Source organism: Ranitomeya imitator, chromosome 1, assembly GCF_032444005.1.
Source record: "Ranitomeya imitator isolate aRanImi1 chromosome 1, aRanImi1.pri, whole genome shotgun sequence".
NCBI lineage: Eukaryota > Metazoa > Chordata > Amphibia > Anura > Dendrobatidae > Ranitomeya > Ranitomeya imitator.
In genome coordinates, this window is record NC_091282.1 from 626367282 (window position 1) to 626385184 (window position 17903).

General features: G+C 43.3%; 1 protein-coding gene across 6 annotated transcripts in view; it reads right to left on the minus strand.

Annotated features, from left to right (window-relative positions):
• Positions 1 to 3890: 3890 nt before the first annotated feature.
• The window catches only part of LOC138637873 (cholinesterase-like), a 269681-nt gene continuing 255668 nt past the window's right edge, over positions 3891 to 17903 (minus strand). For all 6 annotated transcript variants that reach the window (XM_069726814.1, XM_069726816.1, XM_069726807.1 and 3 more), the window contains 2 exons: positions 7667 to 7830; positions 3891 to 4080 (listed from right to left, as the gene is read on the minus strand). In XM_069726814.1, the coding sequence (XP_069582915.1) occupies positions 3977 to 4080; positions 7667 to 7830 (268 nt within the window). In that variant the 3' untranslated portion in view covers positions 3891 to 3976. The remainder of the gene's footprint in view (positions 4081 to 7666; positions 7831 to 17903) is intronic.

The following is a 17903-nucleotide window of genomic DNA, read 5'->3' on the forward strand; positions in this document are numbered from 1 at the left end:
ACAGCTATGGGGCACAGTGAACGGTGCAGAGCACCGTATATGGCACAGCACAGCTATGGGGCACAGTGAACGGTGCAGAGCACCGTATATGGCACAGCACAGCTATGGGGCACAGTGAACGGTGCAGAGCACCGTATATGGCACAGCACAGCTATGGGGCACAGTGAACGGTGCAGAGCACCGTATATGGCACAGCACAGCTATGGGGCACAGTGAACGGTGCAGAGCACCGTATATGGCACAGCACAGCTATGGGGCACAGTGAACGGTGCAGAGCACCGTATATGGCACAGCACAGCTATGGGGCACAGTGAACGGTGCAGAGCACCGTATATGGCACAGCACAGCTATGGGGCACAGTGAACGGTGCAGAGCACCGTATATGGCACAGCACAGCTATGGGGCACAGTGAACGGTGCAGAGCACCGTATATGGCACAGCACAGCTATGTATGGGGCACAGTGAACGGTGCAGAGCACCGTATATGGCACAGCACAGCTATGGGGCACAGTGAACGGTGCAGAGCACCGTATATGGCACAGCACAGCTATGGGGCACAGTGAACGGTGCAGAGCACCGTATATGGCACATCTATGGGGCACAGTGAACGGTGCAGAGCACCGTATATGGCACATCTATGGGGCACAATGAACGGTGCAGAGCACCGTATATGGCACAGCTAGGGGGCACAATGAACGGTGCAGAGCACTATATGGTTCACACCTATGGGGAAATATGAACGGTGCAGAGCACTATATGGCACAGCTATGGGGAAATAATGATCTATTTTTATTTTTGAAATTCACCGGTAAATGCTGCATTTCCACCCTAGGCTTATACTCGAGTCAATAAGTTTTCCCAGTTTTTTGTGGCAAAATTAGGGGGGTCGGCTTATACTCGGGTCGGCTTATACTCGAGTATATACGGTAGTTTTGTGGCTTTTTGTGTTATTACAATATTGTGATAGTAGATATTAGATTTATCAAGAAGGGCATCCAAGCCCTCCTACTTTTAGGTGACACAACCATGACAACATCATGTGGCAGAGAGTTAAATATTCTCACTGCTGAAAGAGTATATAATCCATAATCTCATTGCTCAAACAGTAAAAATCACAAAAATATCTCTGTTTAATAATTCAAATGTTGCTTTTATAGATCTATAGGGAAAATGGGAGCCTTGAGATCAACATGTTACGATAATTTCAGAACGGCTGTAACTGGAGTGGTGGAACCACTGTGCCATGGTCCGAGGAGAGCATGGAGTAGGCGAACACCTGACTCTCCACTAGAGCCCCTGATGGTGTGGTTAGACTTGGCTCCAGATAGATGCCAGGTGCTACTCCAGGATGGACCTCGGGCATGGCACCTGACCTCTAAAGTGGCAGGAAGTTGCACAGATTACAGCAATGATATATCCAACCTTGGTTGTTGTGTCTTTCAGTTTCTGATAAATAAAATAGTCTTGTCATCTCAAGTTACCTGTTTTAAACCCAATTGTTATGCCAAAACAGATGTTCATTAAAGTTTCATCCTTAAGGGGATCTCCAAACTAGAATCTTTTGTCTGCACACAGCTGTGAAAGGGTTCCTGCTCCTCATCAGTGCAAGCTAGGAAACTGGTGGGTTGGAAGAGAAGCCTTTCATGGGTGGAATGTAAAAAGTAATGCTTCTCCATACTATCTCCTACCTGCCTGAATTCCCAATGCCTCTTCAGATTTGTAGCTCTACGGTATATTAAAGCTGCAGTGTGGTGCATGTATGATACCATGCCAGGGCTACTAATCAAAAGAAGCTGCAAGAATTCCAGAAGGTAGGAGGTGGTTTGCAAGGCTCATGTTCAGCTGTAATAGACCATTGCCCTGACCACTGAACAAGGCGCCTGCAAATCTATGACTTCCTTTCTGGTGTAAACTCAGATTTTAAGATGTCAGCATTTGACCCAATACCTTGTTAGTGGGGGCCTCAGCACATGGACCTCTACAATCAGTAGCTGGTAAATGTCCAATGTGGCTTCCTGCAGTGTTGCTGATTAATTAAATTGTTGACTGATTCAATTATATCTACATTCTTAAAACACATATCTGGCTGAAAATAGCAGTAGTGGAAGAAATCATGTAATTCTCCATGTCTTGCCACTCAGCTCATTTCTGTGATGATAGATGTTATTATACCACCTGTGTCATTCACCAGCTTAGTAGCGTGCCGAAGAAGGCAGCATGCCGAAACGTGCGTTGGGTAGGACGCCATCCAGGAGAGCGAGATCCATACCACCTTTGTAAGCAGCATTATTTGTCCACTTTTGGTTTGATTTTCACATACTGATATTTGATCTCTTCTCCATGGCGCACAGCACTCTTGCTGTTTCATTGCACCTGCATACTATAAAGGCCCCGTCACACTAGACGATATCGCTAGCGATCCGTGACGTTGCAGCGTCCTCGCTAGCGATATCGTCCAGTGTGACAGGCAGCAGCGATCAGGCCCCTGCTGTGCTGTCGCTGGTCGGGGAAGAAAGTCCAGAACTTTATTTCGTCGCTGGACTCCCCGCAGACATCGCTGAATCGGCGTGTGTGACACCGATTCAGTGATGTCTTCACTGGTAACCAGGGTAAACATCGGGTAACTAAGCGCAGGGCCGCGCTTAGTAACCCGCTGTTTACCCTGGTTACCAGCGTAAAAAAACAAACAGTACATACTTACATTCAGCTGTCTGTCCCTTGCCGTCTGGTTCCTGCACTGACTGCTGGCCGTAAAGTGAAAGCAGAGCACAGCCACAGCGGTGAGTCACCGCTGTGTGACTCACCGCTGTGCTGTGCTTTCACTTTCACTTTACGGCCAGCAGTCAGTGCAGGAACCAGACGGCAAGGGACAGACAGCTGAATGTAAGTATGTACTGTTTGTTTTTTTACGCTGGTAACCAGGGTAAACATCGGGTTACTAAGCACGGCCCTGCGCTTAGTTACACGATGTTTACCCTGGTTACCGGGGACCTCGGGATCGTTGGTCGCTGGAGAGCTGTCTGTGTGACAGCTCTCCAGCGACCAAACAGCGACGCTGCAGCGATCCAGATCGTTGTCGGTATCGCTGCAGCGTCGCTAAGTGTGACGGTACCTTTAGTAACATTGCTCTTATCCACACCATGGATTCATGTTAACATTCTTTGTACTTTGCGTCACTAGAGATGTTTATTTGCACTTAAGCACTAAAGCACTTTATCAACATGATATCTATTCCACAAAACTTCTTGTATGCACTTAATTGATTACAACCCTGAATTACATCGTTACAGGCACTTTGCAATTGGTCGGACTACATCTTATCCTTTATGGCCATTTTCTTATCTGGGTGTGTGGCCTTGTTTTTAATGAACTCTTTGTGTACATTGATTTGTTTTTCCTATTGTAAACCTGTATACTATTGTAATTAATAAATATTATTGATTTTTTTTCACTGCACTATGATTGGACTTTATGGTCGGTTCTTTTCCTCCATGTTTTGTTCCTCTATGATACTCCGACTATCCTCTTGTAATGATATATAGACCAGCATCACGTTTGCAGGGATAATATTACATTTAGTCACATGGCACTTTGATTATTGTTTCATATTGGTACCCTGGCACTGTAAGCATTCCTTTGGTTTTTTTTCCTTTGTTATAAGGAGTTTTTGGAGTAGAGACTTAGCAGAGAATCTCCCTTCTTCAATTCTCAAAACTCCTCAAAAACTTTGAGTTTCTGCTCAGTTTCTCCTCTGAAAACTCAGCAAATAGACTAGCCTAACAGAGAGTTTACCCTGAGCTGTCAATAATTAATAAATGTTGGTGTTTGATAGGCAGCAATTATACATTTGTTACAGCTCTACTATGATCACAGCAAACAACCACAGCATGTGAACGCAGGCTTATATTTAATGTTTTTTTATGTTCCGGTGGATTTGCAATCTGGAAATTACACAATTGTACTGAACAATAAAACTTCAGTTCAAAATTGATTGGCAAGAATCTTCTGATCGTGCATCCCTTGGGCACGCTTGTTCAGCAGTCACAGTAGAACTCCAAAAATTTCCATCAAAGCCTTTACCTAAAAGAAATTAGAGTATTTAGAAGCTTTTTTTTAGTATTACTAAGTATATTTTTTCAATTTGTATTAGTGTTAATACCCTCTTTCTGGCTCTGCTATTTATTTCAAGCTATTGTTTATTCTGCAACGGGCGATTTTTAAATTTTGCGCTTTTGTTTTTTCCTCCTTTTCTTTTAAAAAGTATGGGACCAATTCAATGAGACTGGCACAGCCCAGGCTCATGCTACTCCAGCCTTGACAGAGTAAAAGGTACATATTCATTATGAGACTCATGCCACATAATGAATTCACCATCTCTTCTAAGTGCTGTGCGCCTCCGTGCTCTATGTTAGAAATGCTACTATTTCTGGACAAGAAAATGTGGCACATTTGATGAGTTTGATGAGAGACGTGGCCATGCCCCATCCCAGCTCCTCCTCAGCTCTACCAGTTTCACCAGAGCTCATCCAAAATGGCGTGAAAAAGATGTTTCAACTTCTCAAAGGTTTTACACCACCTTTGTGACATATATCTTGGATAAATTGACCTGAATAAAAATGACTTGATTCTCGAAATCAGTACATTTATGTCAAACGTGTAGTTTATTATACATACAGCTCTGTCAAAAATTAAGAGACCACCACATCAAAACCCTGTCATGGGTAGCCCAATCTCCAGACCTGAACCCCATTGAAAACCTCTGGAATGTAATCAAGAGGATGATGGATAGTCACAAGTCATCAAACAAAGAAGAACTGCTTAAATGTTTGCGCCAGAAGCAGTGTGAAAGACTGGTGGAAAGCATGCCAAGACGCATGAAAGCTGTGATTAAAAATCATGGTTATTCCACAAAATATTGATTTCTGATCTCTTCCTGATTTAAAATATTAGTATTGTTGTTTCTAAATGATTATGAACTTGTTTTCTTTGCATTATTTAAGGTCTGAAAGCACTGGTTATTTTTAAAAATTTTGACCATTCCTCCTTTCAGAAAAAAAATACAAAATTTACTGCTTGGACATTCGGAGACGTTGTCAGAAGTTTATAGAATAAAAGGACAATTTAATTTTACTAAAAATATACATATAAAAAGAAAAATCAGACAAACTGAACATTTTGAAGTAGTCTCTTAATTGTTTTCAGAGCTGTATATATCTTTAGTAATTTAAAAAATTCTAGGCTTAGTAAAAATAAATTGGTTTGTGTTGCTGCTGTATTTTTTTCATTTTTACTTGTATAAAGGCTTCTTTACTTTTTATTGCAAGTTGCTGTTTTAATTGGAACCATTTTGAGATATATACAGTGTTTTGATCCCTTCTTATTGCATTTTTTTGGGAAGTGCGATGGCCGAAAAAGGCAATTCAGACATTTAGATTTGTATTTAAGGCTAGGTTCACATTGCGTTAGGGCAATCTGTTTAGCGCATAGCGCTAGCGGATTGCGCTAACGCAATGTCTTTATAGGGGTCGCGTTTGTAGTTCCCGCTAGCACAGATCCCCGATCTGCGCTAGCGAGGAACGGACCTCGGACGCACCTCGGACGCTGCAAGCAGTGTCCGAGGTCCGTCACAAAATAAAGGCACATCGCTAGCACGTGCCGAAAATGGCATGCGCTAGTGATGCGCTACAGAGAAAAATCACATTGCTGTCAATGGGTGCGCTAACGGACCCATTGAACGGCATTAATTGCGACAATTTCGCCGTGCAATGCAGTCCATTAGCGTTAACCCATTAAGCCATTCATTAAAAGGGTTAACCGTGACAACTTCCTGTCATACCCAATGCTTAGCCCCGATATAATAAATAAGCGTATAATCAACTCCCATACTGGCACCATTCCCATGGTGTCGGCACTCGCTCTCCTCGGGCCTCCCATGCTTTTTTGGCACCGGTGTTAAATCAGCGCTGGCATCACTGCTTCCACCTCCTGTCGAATTTAATAAGTAGAGGAATTCCAAGATCAGCTGCAGCCCGGACTTCCTCTTCATGTTCAATTTGTAACAGGTAGACACAGTGATGCCAGCGCTGAATGGGCGCCGGTCTCCACGTGACACAACAACATCATGCATGAGAGCCTCAGAGACAGCGATAGCCAATACTTCGGGAATGGTGCCGGAAGGTAAGCATAAGCTTTTAATTTTATCAGGGTCAAACACTTAGATCGAGAAGGAGTTGTCCTAGCAGTAGATTTATATAATTAATATTTCCATAAATTTGCCTTTTTTTTTAAAAAAAAATTTCTTTTTGGAAGGGGGAAAGGTAATTTGAACTTTATGGGTTTTTTTTTAATCTGGTAAATAATTTTAAATAATTTTAAATTTGACATTTGACTTATTTCATTTTGTTCCTTCAGGAATTTAAACATCAGCGAAGGGATCTGTCTGTATAACACAGCCGGCATCCTCTTTGCACATGACTGTGTGCACGTGCTCTACTACAAATATTTGTTTCTTTCTAAAGTTTAACCCCCCATGTCTCTCTGTAATGGGGTCTTCGTGACCTGGGAGCTCTTTTCTGAACTCCATGCCTTACCTACTTCCATATGTACACTAAATGGCTATTTTATTAGAGATGCCAATCTAGTAGTGTTTTGGACCTCCTTTGGCTTACAAAACCAAACCAATTTGTTGTGGCATAGATTCCACTAGGTGATTAAATCATTCTGCAGGAACATTTGTCCATGTGGACAGTATTACGTCTCGTAGTTGCCACAAATTAGATGAAGGTACTGAGAGTCTCTGAACAGCCAGTTCTACTTCATTTGTAGAATTAGGACCTTTGGACTGTGAAGGTCAGAGGAGCAAGGAAATTTTGCAGTCATGTTTCTGGAACAAATCCATAACTATACGACCCTTGTGGAAAAGTGCACTGCCCTGCTAAAAGTGGGTAAATATAAAGAGATAAACTTGGTGGTCCACAATATTTAGGTAAACCCTATTGTCCAAATATCAATCCACAAGTATCAGAGGACTCAGGGCGTCGAATAAAACATTCACCATTACTGCACCTTCACCAGGCTGAACTTTTTACAGCTGATCTTGAATAGTTCTTTGATTCATGTGCTTGTGCGGAATTCTGACTCGCCTATCAGCATGCTGTCTTGATTAATCTGGCCAGACCATACTTTTTTTCACTGCTCAGTATACTATAAACAATGTTGTACTAGAAAACTCTAAAATCACTAGCAAGCTTTAAAAAAAACTAGTACCGGGTATTCTACTGCCGATAACCATTCCTCTTTTAAAGTCAATCAGATTACTTGTTTTTCCAAAATAAAACAGATTCACACTGAAACTGATCCACAGAAAACTTGCTCACTTGAATTTACATGCACTCCAGCATCACATGTCCAAATTTTTTATATAGTTTATTTACAAACCTGAAGAATCACGTGTGCTTAATTCTGTGTCATCCTATGTTGTTTTATCGGTCACCTATAACATGCCTGAAATCTTCACCTATTCTCTTAAGCCATGCACTAACCACAAATTTCCTTCCATCTTCTGCTGTAGCTTTTTCTTAAGTAACCAACAACACCTTGTCCTAGCCCTTATATATTTCAAGTAGACTAATCATTAGCATTTCACTTTGCATAAACATTTCCTTACCGATTTCTCCTACAAGTTTAGGAAGGAGGAAATTCCAAAAGTGGCATCGTTTAGAATATAAATTTCTTTGAACTTCCCATTTGCCAGTCTTCAGCACGACATGGTTTTGTTCTTGATATGTGTATGGAGGCCATGTAAATGCATTGTCATCATCATGAGGGATGCTGCAAGAAAATTATTATTTAGAAAATTAAAATAATACTCTAAGTGATCGATTCATCAAGACTAATGATGAGCGAGCACTAAAATGCTTGAGTGCTCGTTGCTCAGGTCGAGCAAAGTGGAATATTCGGGTACTCGACCCGAGCAACGAGCCCAATGTAAGTCTATGGGAGACCCGAGTATTTTTACCGCGATACCGAGTATTTTTACTGCGATCCTCCCGGTGGTCCTTTTAAGGTCTAAAAAGTCTGAAAATGATGGAAACACTGCTCCACTAACATGGGAACATCATGGGGATTGCCCCTGGAAGCATTTCTGACTCCAAGGTCAAAGCTGTAAGCAATGTTGTCAGAGTTCCATGCCATTTTTACAGCTGCACCAAAATACATACAAAAATGAAACCAAAATGGATTTTGCTGGGAAATACAGTATGTTAAGGTACATCTTTTCCAGGGTAATGACTTGTGTATAAGGCAAAATAATTAACCCCAGACCAAAATGTTCCTTCACCACTTGGGCTATGTTCACATGCAGTGTTTTTGATGCGTTTTTCAACTTTAACATTGCTTTCAACCAATACAAATGCATGCATAAGGAGACACATCTTTTTTCATTTATGAAAGAGGGACTCAATCTTAAAATCTCAAAGCCTATTTTTAGAGGGGCATCAGGTGGCATTAATATTCTTAAAGGGCCATTATTAACCCCTCTGTGACCTTAGACGTACTATCCCGTCGAGGTGCCCTGGGCTTATCTGACCCTGGACGGGATAGTACGTCATAGCCGATCGGCCGCGCTCACGGGGGGAGCGCGGCCGATCGCGGCCGGGTGTCAGCTGCTTATCGCAGCTGACATCCGGCACTATGTGCCAGGAGCGGTCACGGACCGCCCCCGGCACATTAACCCCTGGCACACCGCGATCAAAGATGATCGCGATGTGCCGGCGGTGCAGGGAAGCACCGCGCAGGGAGGGGGCTCCCTGCGGGCTTCCCTGAGCCCCCCGCAGCAACGCGATGTGATCGCGTTGCTGCGAGGGTCTCCTCACCTCCCTCCCTGCTCGAGCCCCGGATCCAAGATGGCCGCGGATCCGGGTCCTGCAGGGAGGGAGGTGGCTTCACAGAGCCTGCTTAGAGCAGGCACTGTGAAGGCTGCAGCGCTGCATGTCAGATCAGTGATCTGACAGAGTGCTGTGCAAACTGTCAGATCACTGATCTGTGATGTCCCCCCCGGGACAAAGTAAAAAAGTTAAAAAAAAATTTTCCAAATGTGTAAAAAAAATAAAAAAAAATATTCCAAAATAATGAAAAAAAAAAAAAATATATTATTCCCATAAATACATTTCTTCATCTAAATAAAAAAAAAAACCAATAAAAGTACACATATTTAGTATCGCCGCGTCCGTAACGACCCGACCTATAAAACTGTCCCACTAGTTAACCCCTTCAGTAAACACCGTAAGAAAAAAAAAAAAAAAACGAGGCAAAAAACAACGCTTTATTATCATACCGCCGAACAAAAAGTGGAATAACACGCGATCAAAAGGACAGATATAAATAACCATGGTACCGCTGAAAGCGTCATATTGTCCCGCAAAAAAAGAGCCGCCATACAGCATCATCAGCAAAAAAATAAAAAAGTTATAGTCCTGAGAATAAAGCGATGCAAAAATAATTATTTTTTCTGTAAAATAGTTTTTATCGTATAAAAGCACCAAACCATAAAAAAATGATATAAATGAGGTATCGCTGTAATCGTACTGACCCGAAGAATAAAACTGATTTATCAATTTTACCAAACGCGGAACGTTATAAACGCCTCCCCCAATAGAAATTCATGAATAGCTGGCTTTTGGTCATTCTTCCTCACAAAAATCGGAATAAAAAGCGATAAAAAAATGTCACGTGCCCAAAAATGTTTTCAATAAAAACGACAACTCGTCCCGCAAAAAACAAGACCTCACATGACTCTGTGGACCAAAATATGGAAAAATTATAGCTCTCAAAATGTGGTATTGCAAAAAATATTTTTTGCAATAAAAAGGGTCTTTCAGTGTGTGACGGCTGCCAATCATAAAAATCCGCTAAAAAACTCGCTATAAAAGTAAATCAAACCCCCCTTCATCACCCCCTTAGTTAGGGAAAAATAAAAAAAAATGTATTTATTTCCATTTTCCCATTAGGGCTAGGGTTAGGGCTAGGATTAGGGTTAGGGTTAGGGCTAGGGTTAGGGCTAGGGTTAGGGCTAGGGCTAGGGTTAGGGCTAGGGTTAGGGCTAGGGCTAGGGTTAGGGTTAGGGCTAGGGTTAGGGTTAGGGCTAGGGTTAAGGTTAGGGTTAGGGCTAGGGTTAGGGCTAGGGCTAGGGTTAGGGCTAGGGTTAGGGCTAGGGTTAGGGCTAGGGTTAGGGTTAGGGTTAGGGCTAGGGTTAGGGCTAGGGTTAGGGTTAGGGCTAGGGTTAGGGTTAGGGTTAGGGTTAGGGCTAGGGTTAGGGCTAGGGTTAGGGTTAGGGTTGGGGCTACAGTTAGGGTTGGGGCTAAAGTTAGGGTTAGGGTTTAGATTACATTTACAGTTGGGAATAGGGTTGGGATTAGGGTTAGGGGTGTGTCAGGGTTAGAGGTGTGGTTAGGGTTACCATTGGAATTAGGGTTAGGGGTGTGTTTAGATTAGGGTTTCAGTTATAATTGGGGGGTTTCCACTGTTTCGGCACATCAGGGGCTCTCCAAACACGACATGGCGTCCGATCTCAATTCCAGCCAATTCTGCGTTGAAAAAGTAAAACAGTGCTCCTTCCCTTCCGAGCTCTCCTGTGTGCCCAAACAGGGGTTTACCCCAACATATGGGGTATCAGCGTACTCAGGACAAATTGGACAACAACTTTTGTGGACCAATTTCTCCTGTTACCCTTGGGAAAATACAAAACTGGGGGCTAAAAAATAATTTTTGTGGGAAAACAAAAAGATTTTTTATTTTCACGGCTCTGCGTTATAAACTGTAGTGAAACACTTGGGGGTTCAAAGTTCTCACAACACATCTAGATAAGTTCATTGAGGGGTCTAGTTTCCAATATGGGGTCACTTGTGGGGGCTTCTACTGTTTAGGTACATTAGGGGCTCTGCAAACGCAATGTGACGCTTGCAGACCAATCCATCTAAGTCTGCATTCCAAATGATGCTCCTTCCCTTCCGAGCCCTCCCATGCGCCCAAACGGTGGTTCCCCCCCACATATCGGGTATCAGCGTACTCAGGACAAATTGGACAACAACATTTAGGGTCCAATTTCTCCTGCTAACCTTGGAAAAATACAAAACTGGGGGCTAAAATATAATTTTTGTGGAAAAAAAAATATTTTTTATTTGCATGGCTCTGCGTTATAAACTGTAGTGAAATACTTGGGGGTTCAAAGCTCTCACAACACATCAAGATGAGTTCCTTAGGGGGTCTACTTTCCAAAATGGTGTCACTTGTGGGGGGTTTCTACTGTTTAGGTATATTAGGGGCTCTGCAAACGCAATGTGACGCCTGCAGACCATTCCATCTAAGTCTGCATTCCAAATGGCGCTCCTTCCCTTCCGAACCCTCCCATGCGCCCAAACGGTGGTTCCCCCCCACATATGGGGTATCAGCGTACTCAGGACAAATTGGACAACAACTTTTTGGGTCCAATTTCTCCTGTTACCCTAGGGAAAATACAAAACTGGGGGCTAAAAAATAATTTTTGTGGGAAAAAAATTTTGTTTTATTTTTATGGCTCTGCATTATAAACTTCTGTGAAGCCCTTGGTGGGTCAAAGTGCTCACCACACATCTAGATAAGTTCCTTAGGGGGTCTACTTTCCAAAATGGTGTCACTTGTGGGGGGTTTCAATGTTTAGGCACATCAGTGGCTCTCCAAACGCAACATGGCGTCCCATCTCAATTCCTGTCAATTTTGCATTGAAAAGTCAAACGGCGCTCCTTCCCTTCCGAGCTCTCCCATGCGCCCAAACAGTGGTTTACTGCCACATATGGGGTATCAGCGTACTCGGGACAAATTGGACAACAACTTTTGAGGTCCAATTTCTTCTCTTACCCTTGGAAAAATAAAAAATTGGGGGCAAAAATATAATTTTTGTGAAAAAATATGATTTTTTATTTTTACGGTTCTGCATTATAAACTTCTGTGAAGCACTTGGTGGGTCAAAGTGCTCACCACACCTCTAGATAAGTTCCTTAGGGGGTCTACTTTCCAAAATGGTGTCACTTGTGGGGGGTTTCAATGTTTAGGCACATCAGTGGCTCTCCAAACGCAACATGGCGTCCCATCTCAATTCCTGTCAATTTTGCATTGAAAAGTCAAATAGCGCTCCTTCCCTTCCGAGCTCTCCCATGCGCCCAAACAGTGGTTTATTGCCACATATGGGGTATCAGCGTACTCAGGCCAAATTGCACAACAACTTTTGAGGTCCAATTTCTTCTCTTACCCTTGGAAAAATAAAAAATTGGGGGCAAAAATATAATTTTTGTGAAAAAATATGATTTTTTTATTTTTACGGTTCTGCATTATAAACTTCTGTGAAGCACTTGGTGGGTCAAAGTGCTCACCACACATCCAGATAAGTTCCTTAGGGGGTCTACTTTCCAAAATGGTGTCACTTGTGGGGGGTTTCAATGTTTAGGCACATCAGTGGCTCTCCAAACGCAACATGGCGTCCCATCTCAATTCCTGTCAATTTTGCATTGAAAAGTCAAATAGCGCTCCTTCCCTTCCGAGCTCTCCCATGCGCCCAAACAGTGGTTTACTGCCACATATGGGGTATCAGCGTACTCAGGACAAATTGGACAACAACTTTTTGGGTCCAATTTCTCCTGTTACCCTTGGTAAAATAAAACAAATTGGAGCTGAAGTAAATTTTTTGTGTAAAAAAGTTAAATGTTCATTTTTATTTAAACATTCCAAAAATTCCTATTAAACACCTGAAGGGTTAATAAACTTCTTGAATGTGGTTTTGAGCACCTTGAGGGGTGCAGTTTTTAGAATGGTGTCACACTTGGGCATTTTCTATCATATAGACCCCTCAAAATGACTTCAAATGAGACGTGGTCCCTAAAAAAAAATGGTGTTGTAAAAATGAGAAATTGCTGGTCAACTTTTAACCCTTATAACTCCCTAACAAACAAAAAAATTGGTTCCAAAATTATGCTGATGTAAAGGAGACATGTGGGAAATGTTACTTATTAAGTATTTTGTGTGACATATCTCTGTGATTTAATTGCATAAAAATTCAAAGTTTGAAAATTGCGAAATTTTCAAAATTTTCGCCAAATTTCCGTTTTTTTCACAAATAAACGCAGGTACTATCAAAGAAATTTTACCACTATCATGAAGTACAATATGTCACGAGAAAACAATGTCAGAATCACCAGGATCCGTTGAAGCGTTTCGGAGTTATAACCTCATAAAGGGACAGTGGTCAGAATTGTAAAAATTGGCCTGGTCATTAACGTGCAAACCACCCTTGGGGGTAAAGGGGTTAAACAGTGGGTCTCCTATGCTGTTATTGCCTTTGAAGTGAGTGGCTGGGCTGCCAACAATTACAATGTACCCTGATGAAGAAGGACGCCACTCCTTCGAAACGCGTCGGCTTTTGGTCTCTGCGCTGCCCCGTACTAACTTTGTGACGTCACACGCTGAGCCCTGTGCCAGCTATTTTTCCTTTCCCGCTCGTATCCAGGGACGCCACCGGACGGGGCTCTCACTGGCTCTACGCAGCCTCCGCACTGCTCAATTGCATTGCGGCTTATCACCTCTGCCTGCCTACCTTCCCGCAAGTGTCTCCACACGCTGGATCCTCTTTTCCTGACTGGACTGCACCCACCACGATACACGGCGTTACATCTCCTGCTGGTGAGTCCCTCCGTGTGTTTAGCAGTATCAGTGTGGCTGTTAGTTCAGGCTCCGGTCCCGGTTGATTCGAGGTGGGATTGTTTTGCTATAGGTGGTGGTGTATAGGCAAGTATAGTATGTTTTGCGTGTTCCAATATCACATCAGCTCTTCATGGTTATAATTATTCCATCTGCTTTACCCTTTCAGCGCGGATTCAATTGCTTTTATTATTCTTGGTAGTTTATTGACAGGGGTGGCACCTCCCTGCCTTGTTTCCTTGCAGCTGAGGGTTCTTATTTATTGTTTGAGGTAGCGCGTTTGTATTATCTATTCATTCAACAATTACAATGTACCCCAATACCCCTTTCACGAGAGGTACAGGATGGCTTCCTGAAAAAATGTTGCATTGAATGCAAGGCCTGCCCTGCTATCAAGCTATATGCACCCCAATAAGCCTTTGAACCCAGGTACTGGATGGCCACAGTACAAGCCACTTCACATTCTTCAGTCGGTCCTGCCATACTGTTTTCTTATGTATTACCTGCAAAAGCCTGCCCTGTTATCAAGTCATATGCACCCCAATAAGCCTTTGAACCCAGGTAGTGGATGACCACAGGAAAACCCACTTCACATTTTTCAGTTGGTCATGCCATACTGTTTCCTTATGCATTGAATGCAAGTTCCGCCTTGACCCAAATTTGCACGCACCCCAATCCCCTTTGGAAGAAACATGGTGGAGGGCCTAATAAAAAAACTGTCCCCCAAGGGGATACATTTTTTAAAAATATACTATGGGCATCATAACCACCCTTGCCAAAAATTTGACTGCCTGTAGTGGCACAGAAGACGTTAAGCCTGGCGATCTAGTGGTGGAGAATGAGGAGACATTGCTGAAGGCCTCATGAAAAAATAGGCCCAATGTAAAGGAGTGTGTCTCCTAGACTTGTAATGCCCATACACTAAGTGTATAGGCTGACAAACCTTTCCCCATGGGGGTTTCATTTAAAAAAAAAAAAATTATGGGGTTCATAGATGCCCTTGGCCAAAATTGAATGGCTGTAACAGCAAAAAACACGTTCACCATGGTGTTCTAGTGGTGGAGAATGATGATATGTGGAGGAAGTCATTATTAAAAACTAGAAATAATTAATAATTGGCACACTCCAGAATAGTGATGCAAAAGGGGGTATTTAATGTACATACAGTAGTCACAAACATTTCGGTCTGCTATGACCTTCATCAGTGTGCTAGATATATAGCAAAGGTGATTTACACCATATAGTAAGACCCAATAAAGTTAACTTGCATCAAACGGAGAGAGTGTTGCAGAGAACACTAAAGGATATGGCCGTAGCAAGTAGACTGTCTACTTGCGGTGGATGCCGCGTAGCTGCACGACATCCATTGCGCGCTATTCCTTACATGGCCAGACGGCCACATCCATTAGTGTTCTCTGCAACACTCTCCGTTTGATGCAAGTTAACTTTATTGGGGCTTACTATATGGTGTAAATCACCTCTGCTATATATCTAGCACACTGACGAAGGTCATAGCAGACCAAAACGTTTGTGACTACTGTACGTACATTAAATACCCCCTCACTATTCTGGAGCATGCCAATTATAAATTATTACACGTATTAAGGCTTGGGAACCTATATTTGTGCACCTCTCTCAGGTTGTGCTGAAACATTTTCTATACTACTTTTATTAAAAACTAGGCCCAATGTTAGGGTGGTTTCACACTTGCGTTTTTGTCTGCAGCGTTTTTTGCACAAAAAAAGCATGCGTTTTTTCCTGTATTTAACATTGAAAATGCATGCGTTTTTTTGTGTACGCGTTTGGTCGCGTTTTCAATCGCATGCGTTTTTTTACTGCATGCGTTCATTTTCAAAAATGCAACTTGTAGTATTTTTGAGAGGCGTTTTTTGGACACATAAAAACGCATGCGTTTTCATGCGGTTTTTTTGGGTCCAAAAATACATTGGAGTCAATGGGGACGCATGCGTTTTTTTGTACATGCGTTTTTTTTAACAAAGGTTGAATAGACTGTAGATAAGGTTGTCTAGACACTGATAAGCCTCCCCCATAGCAGCAGGGTTATGAAAGGAAGGTTGGGGGAAGTTTCTGGCCACTTCTCATCAGACTCCAAAGAAGACAAGACCCTGCCCGGACGCATTGGTGGACAAGACCCAGAGCAATGTGAGTATATCCTAGCCAATGCATTTATTTTAAATTTTTTGGATCTACATGTCCTAATTTCTTCTTTTTTTTTATTTCAACATGCATCAGAATGTCTTCTGCGGTGTCTTCATCTGATGTGGAGTTTGAGCCACGTCAGTCAGAAGTGGATCATGTCAGTGAGGTTAGTTTTTTGTCCTTCAGCTTGGTAAGTTTTGACTGTCACATCGACACATGAGACAATTTGATTTTTTTTTTATAGAGCACTTCAACTGAGGGACAGAGAGGGACAGAGCAGCGGAGTCAAGGTCCGGTGGGAAGACGGCAGCGGGTATGTATACAAGGCAGACTGTCCTCATTGTAATATTCTTGAATCTTCCTTTCTGTACCCTTGATTTTCTTTTAATTTTTCTTGTATGATCCTTTTCTCAAAGTTGACTTTCATATTCCTGCCCTTTCTCATCTTCTGGTATTTTTTTTTCCCAATGTGATTGATCAAACTTATATGATTTTCTTTTACTTTTAGGTTTCACAACGGGACGATGACCGGATCGATAATGACCTCCTGATCACCCTGGTCCAGGAGCGAGTCCCGTTGTGGGACAGCCGGGATCCACAGCACGCAGTCAATAGTACGCTCCGTCGGTTGTGGAGTGAGGTGGCCCAAGCGTTGTGGGATGGCTGGGAGAATGCCCCGCCACGGGTCCGTAATGCATTTGGTAAGTATTGCACTGCAGTGTGAAGCAGCAGAGACCTTGGCCGGGCTCTCTTGACTGTGCGTGATGAAAGAAACTTTTCGGAGTTTCTGTCATCACACACAGTCAAGAGAGCACGGCCAAAAGTACTTTTTCTGACCATTATATGTTATTGTTATTTCACAGTGGACAAAATAAGAACACGTTGGCGTTCCATGAAGGACCGCTTCAAAAAGGACCTTCGTGCAGAGAATCGTGCAGCAAGTGGTTCCGGAGCAAGGCATCGGCTGTACTAATACCACCGTGTGCTGGCCTTTTTAAGACCGGTCCTTCTCATGAGAACGTATGTATTTCTCACATGCTTCCGGTTGTATTGCATTGACATAATCTGTAATTTTAAATTCCACAGGATGTACCATCTTGTTATATTTTGGTATTAATTTTCTGTTTTCTTTTTTCACAGCACACACTGCACGACTGTCGCAACAGGTTCTGGAGCGGTCCTTCAGCCGGCAGCCACGGACCCGTCCCAGCAATCCAGCAGCGCAGCAGCAGGTGGGCCTTCCACACTCACTGGAGACCAGGGAGCTGGCCCATCAGGTATTCCCCTTTCGCAGTCCTCTTTCACTGCACCCATTTTTGCGGGCTCATCCCGGCAGCGACAGAGGGCTTCGGATAGGTCACTCATGCCTGAGTTTTTGCACTTGAGCTCAGTTTTACACGAAGCAATCAAGGCTTTAGGTAACAGAATGGATGTGTCCCATAACCTCTTAGATTGCCGCATCCAGGATGTCGCCAAAAGCGTTGATCAAGTTAAAGCTGACCTCCAGAAGCCAGCTCATCATTTTTTTAATCAAATACAACAGGGCATGTCGGAACACCTTAGCCCTGATCTCCAGCTGAGTGTGATGCAGGCCTGCAATGTTGCTTTTGTGCAGGCTATGCAGCAGAGTCAGAGTCTCAATTTACAGCAGACAGTGGTGGCCTATCCAACTGTGCCGTCACTGTCACGATTAACCACCATTCCTACCTCTGCTGCATACCACTGCACGGCCACCTCTATTCCATCCACAGGTGTACTCCACTACAGCGCCAACACGATGACGAGTGCTGTTGGACATCCCACCGCCACCACCGTGACAACCGCTGCTCCGGCTTGGACCTCCTTCCCTGCTGACACCACGATGACGCAGGACCCTGGCGTGGCTTATCGGCCCGGCCCCCTCCCGATGCAGCAGGACCCAGGCATGGCATATCGGACCGGCCCCCCCTATGCAGCAGGACCGAGGCATTGCTTTCTGGGCAGGACACCCCCCGAAGCAGCAGGACCCAGGCCAGGCG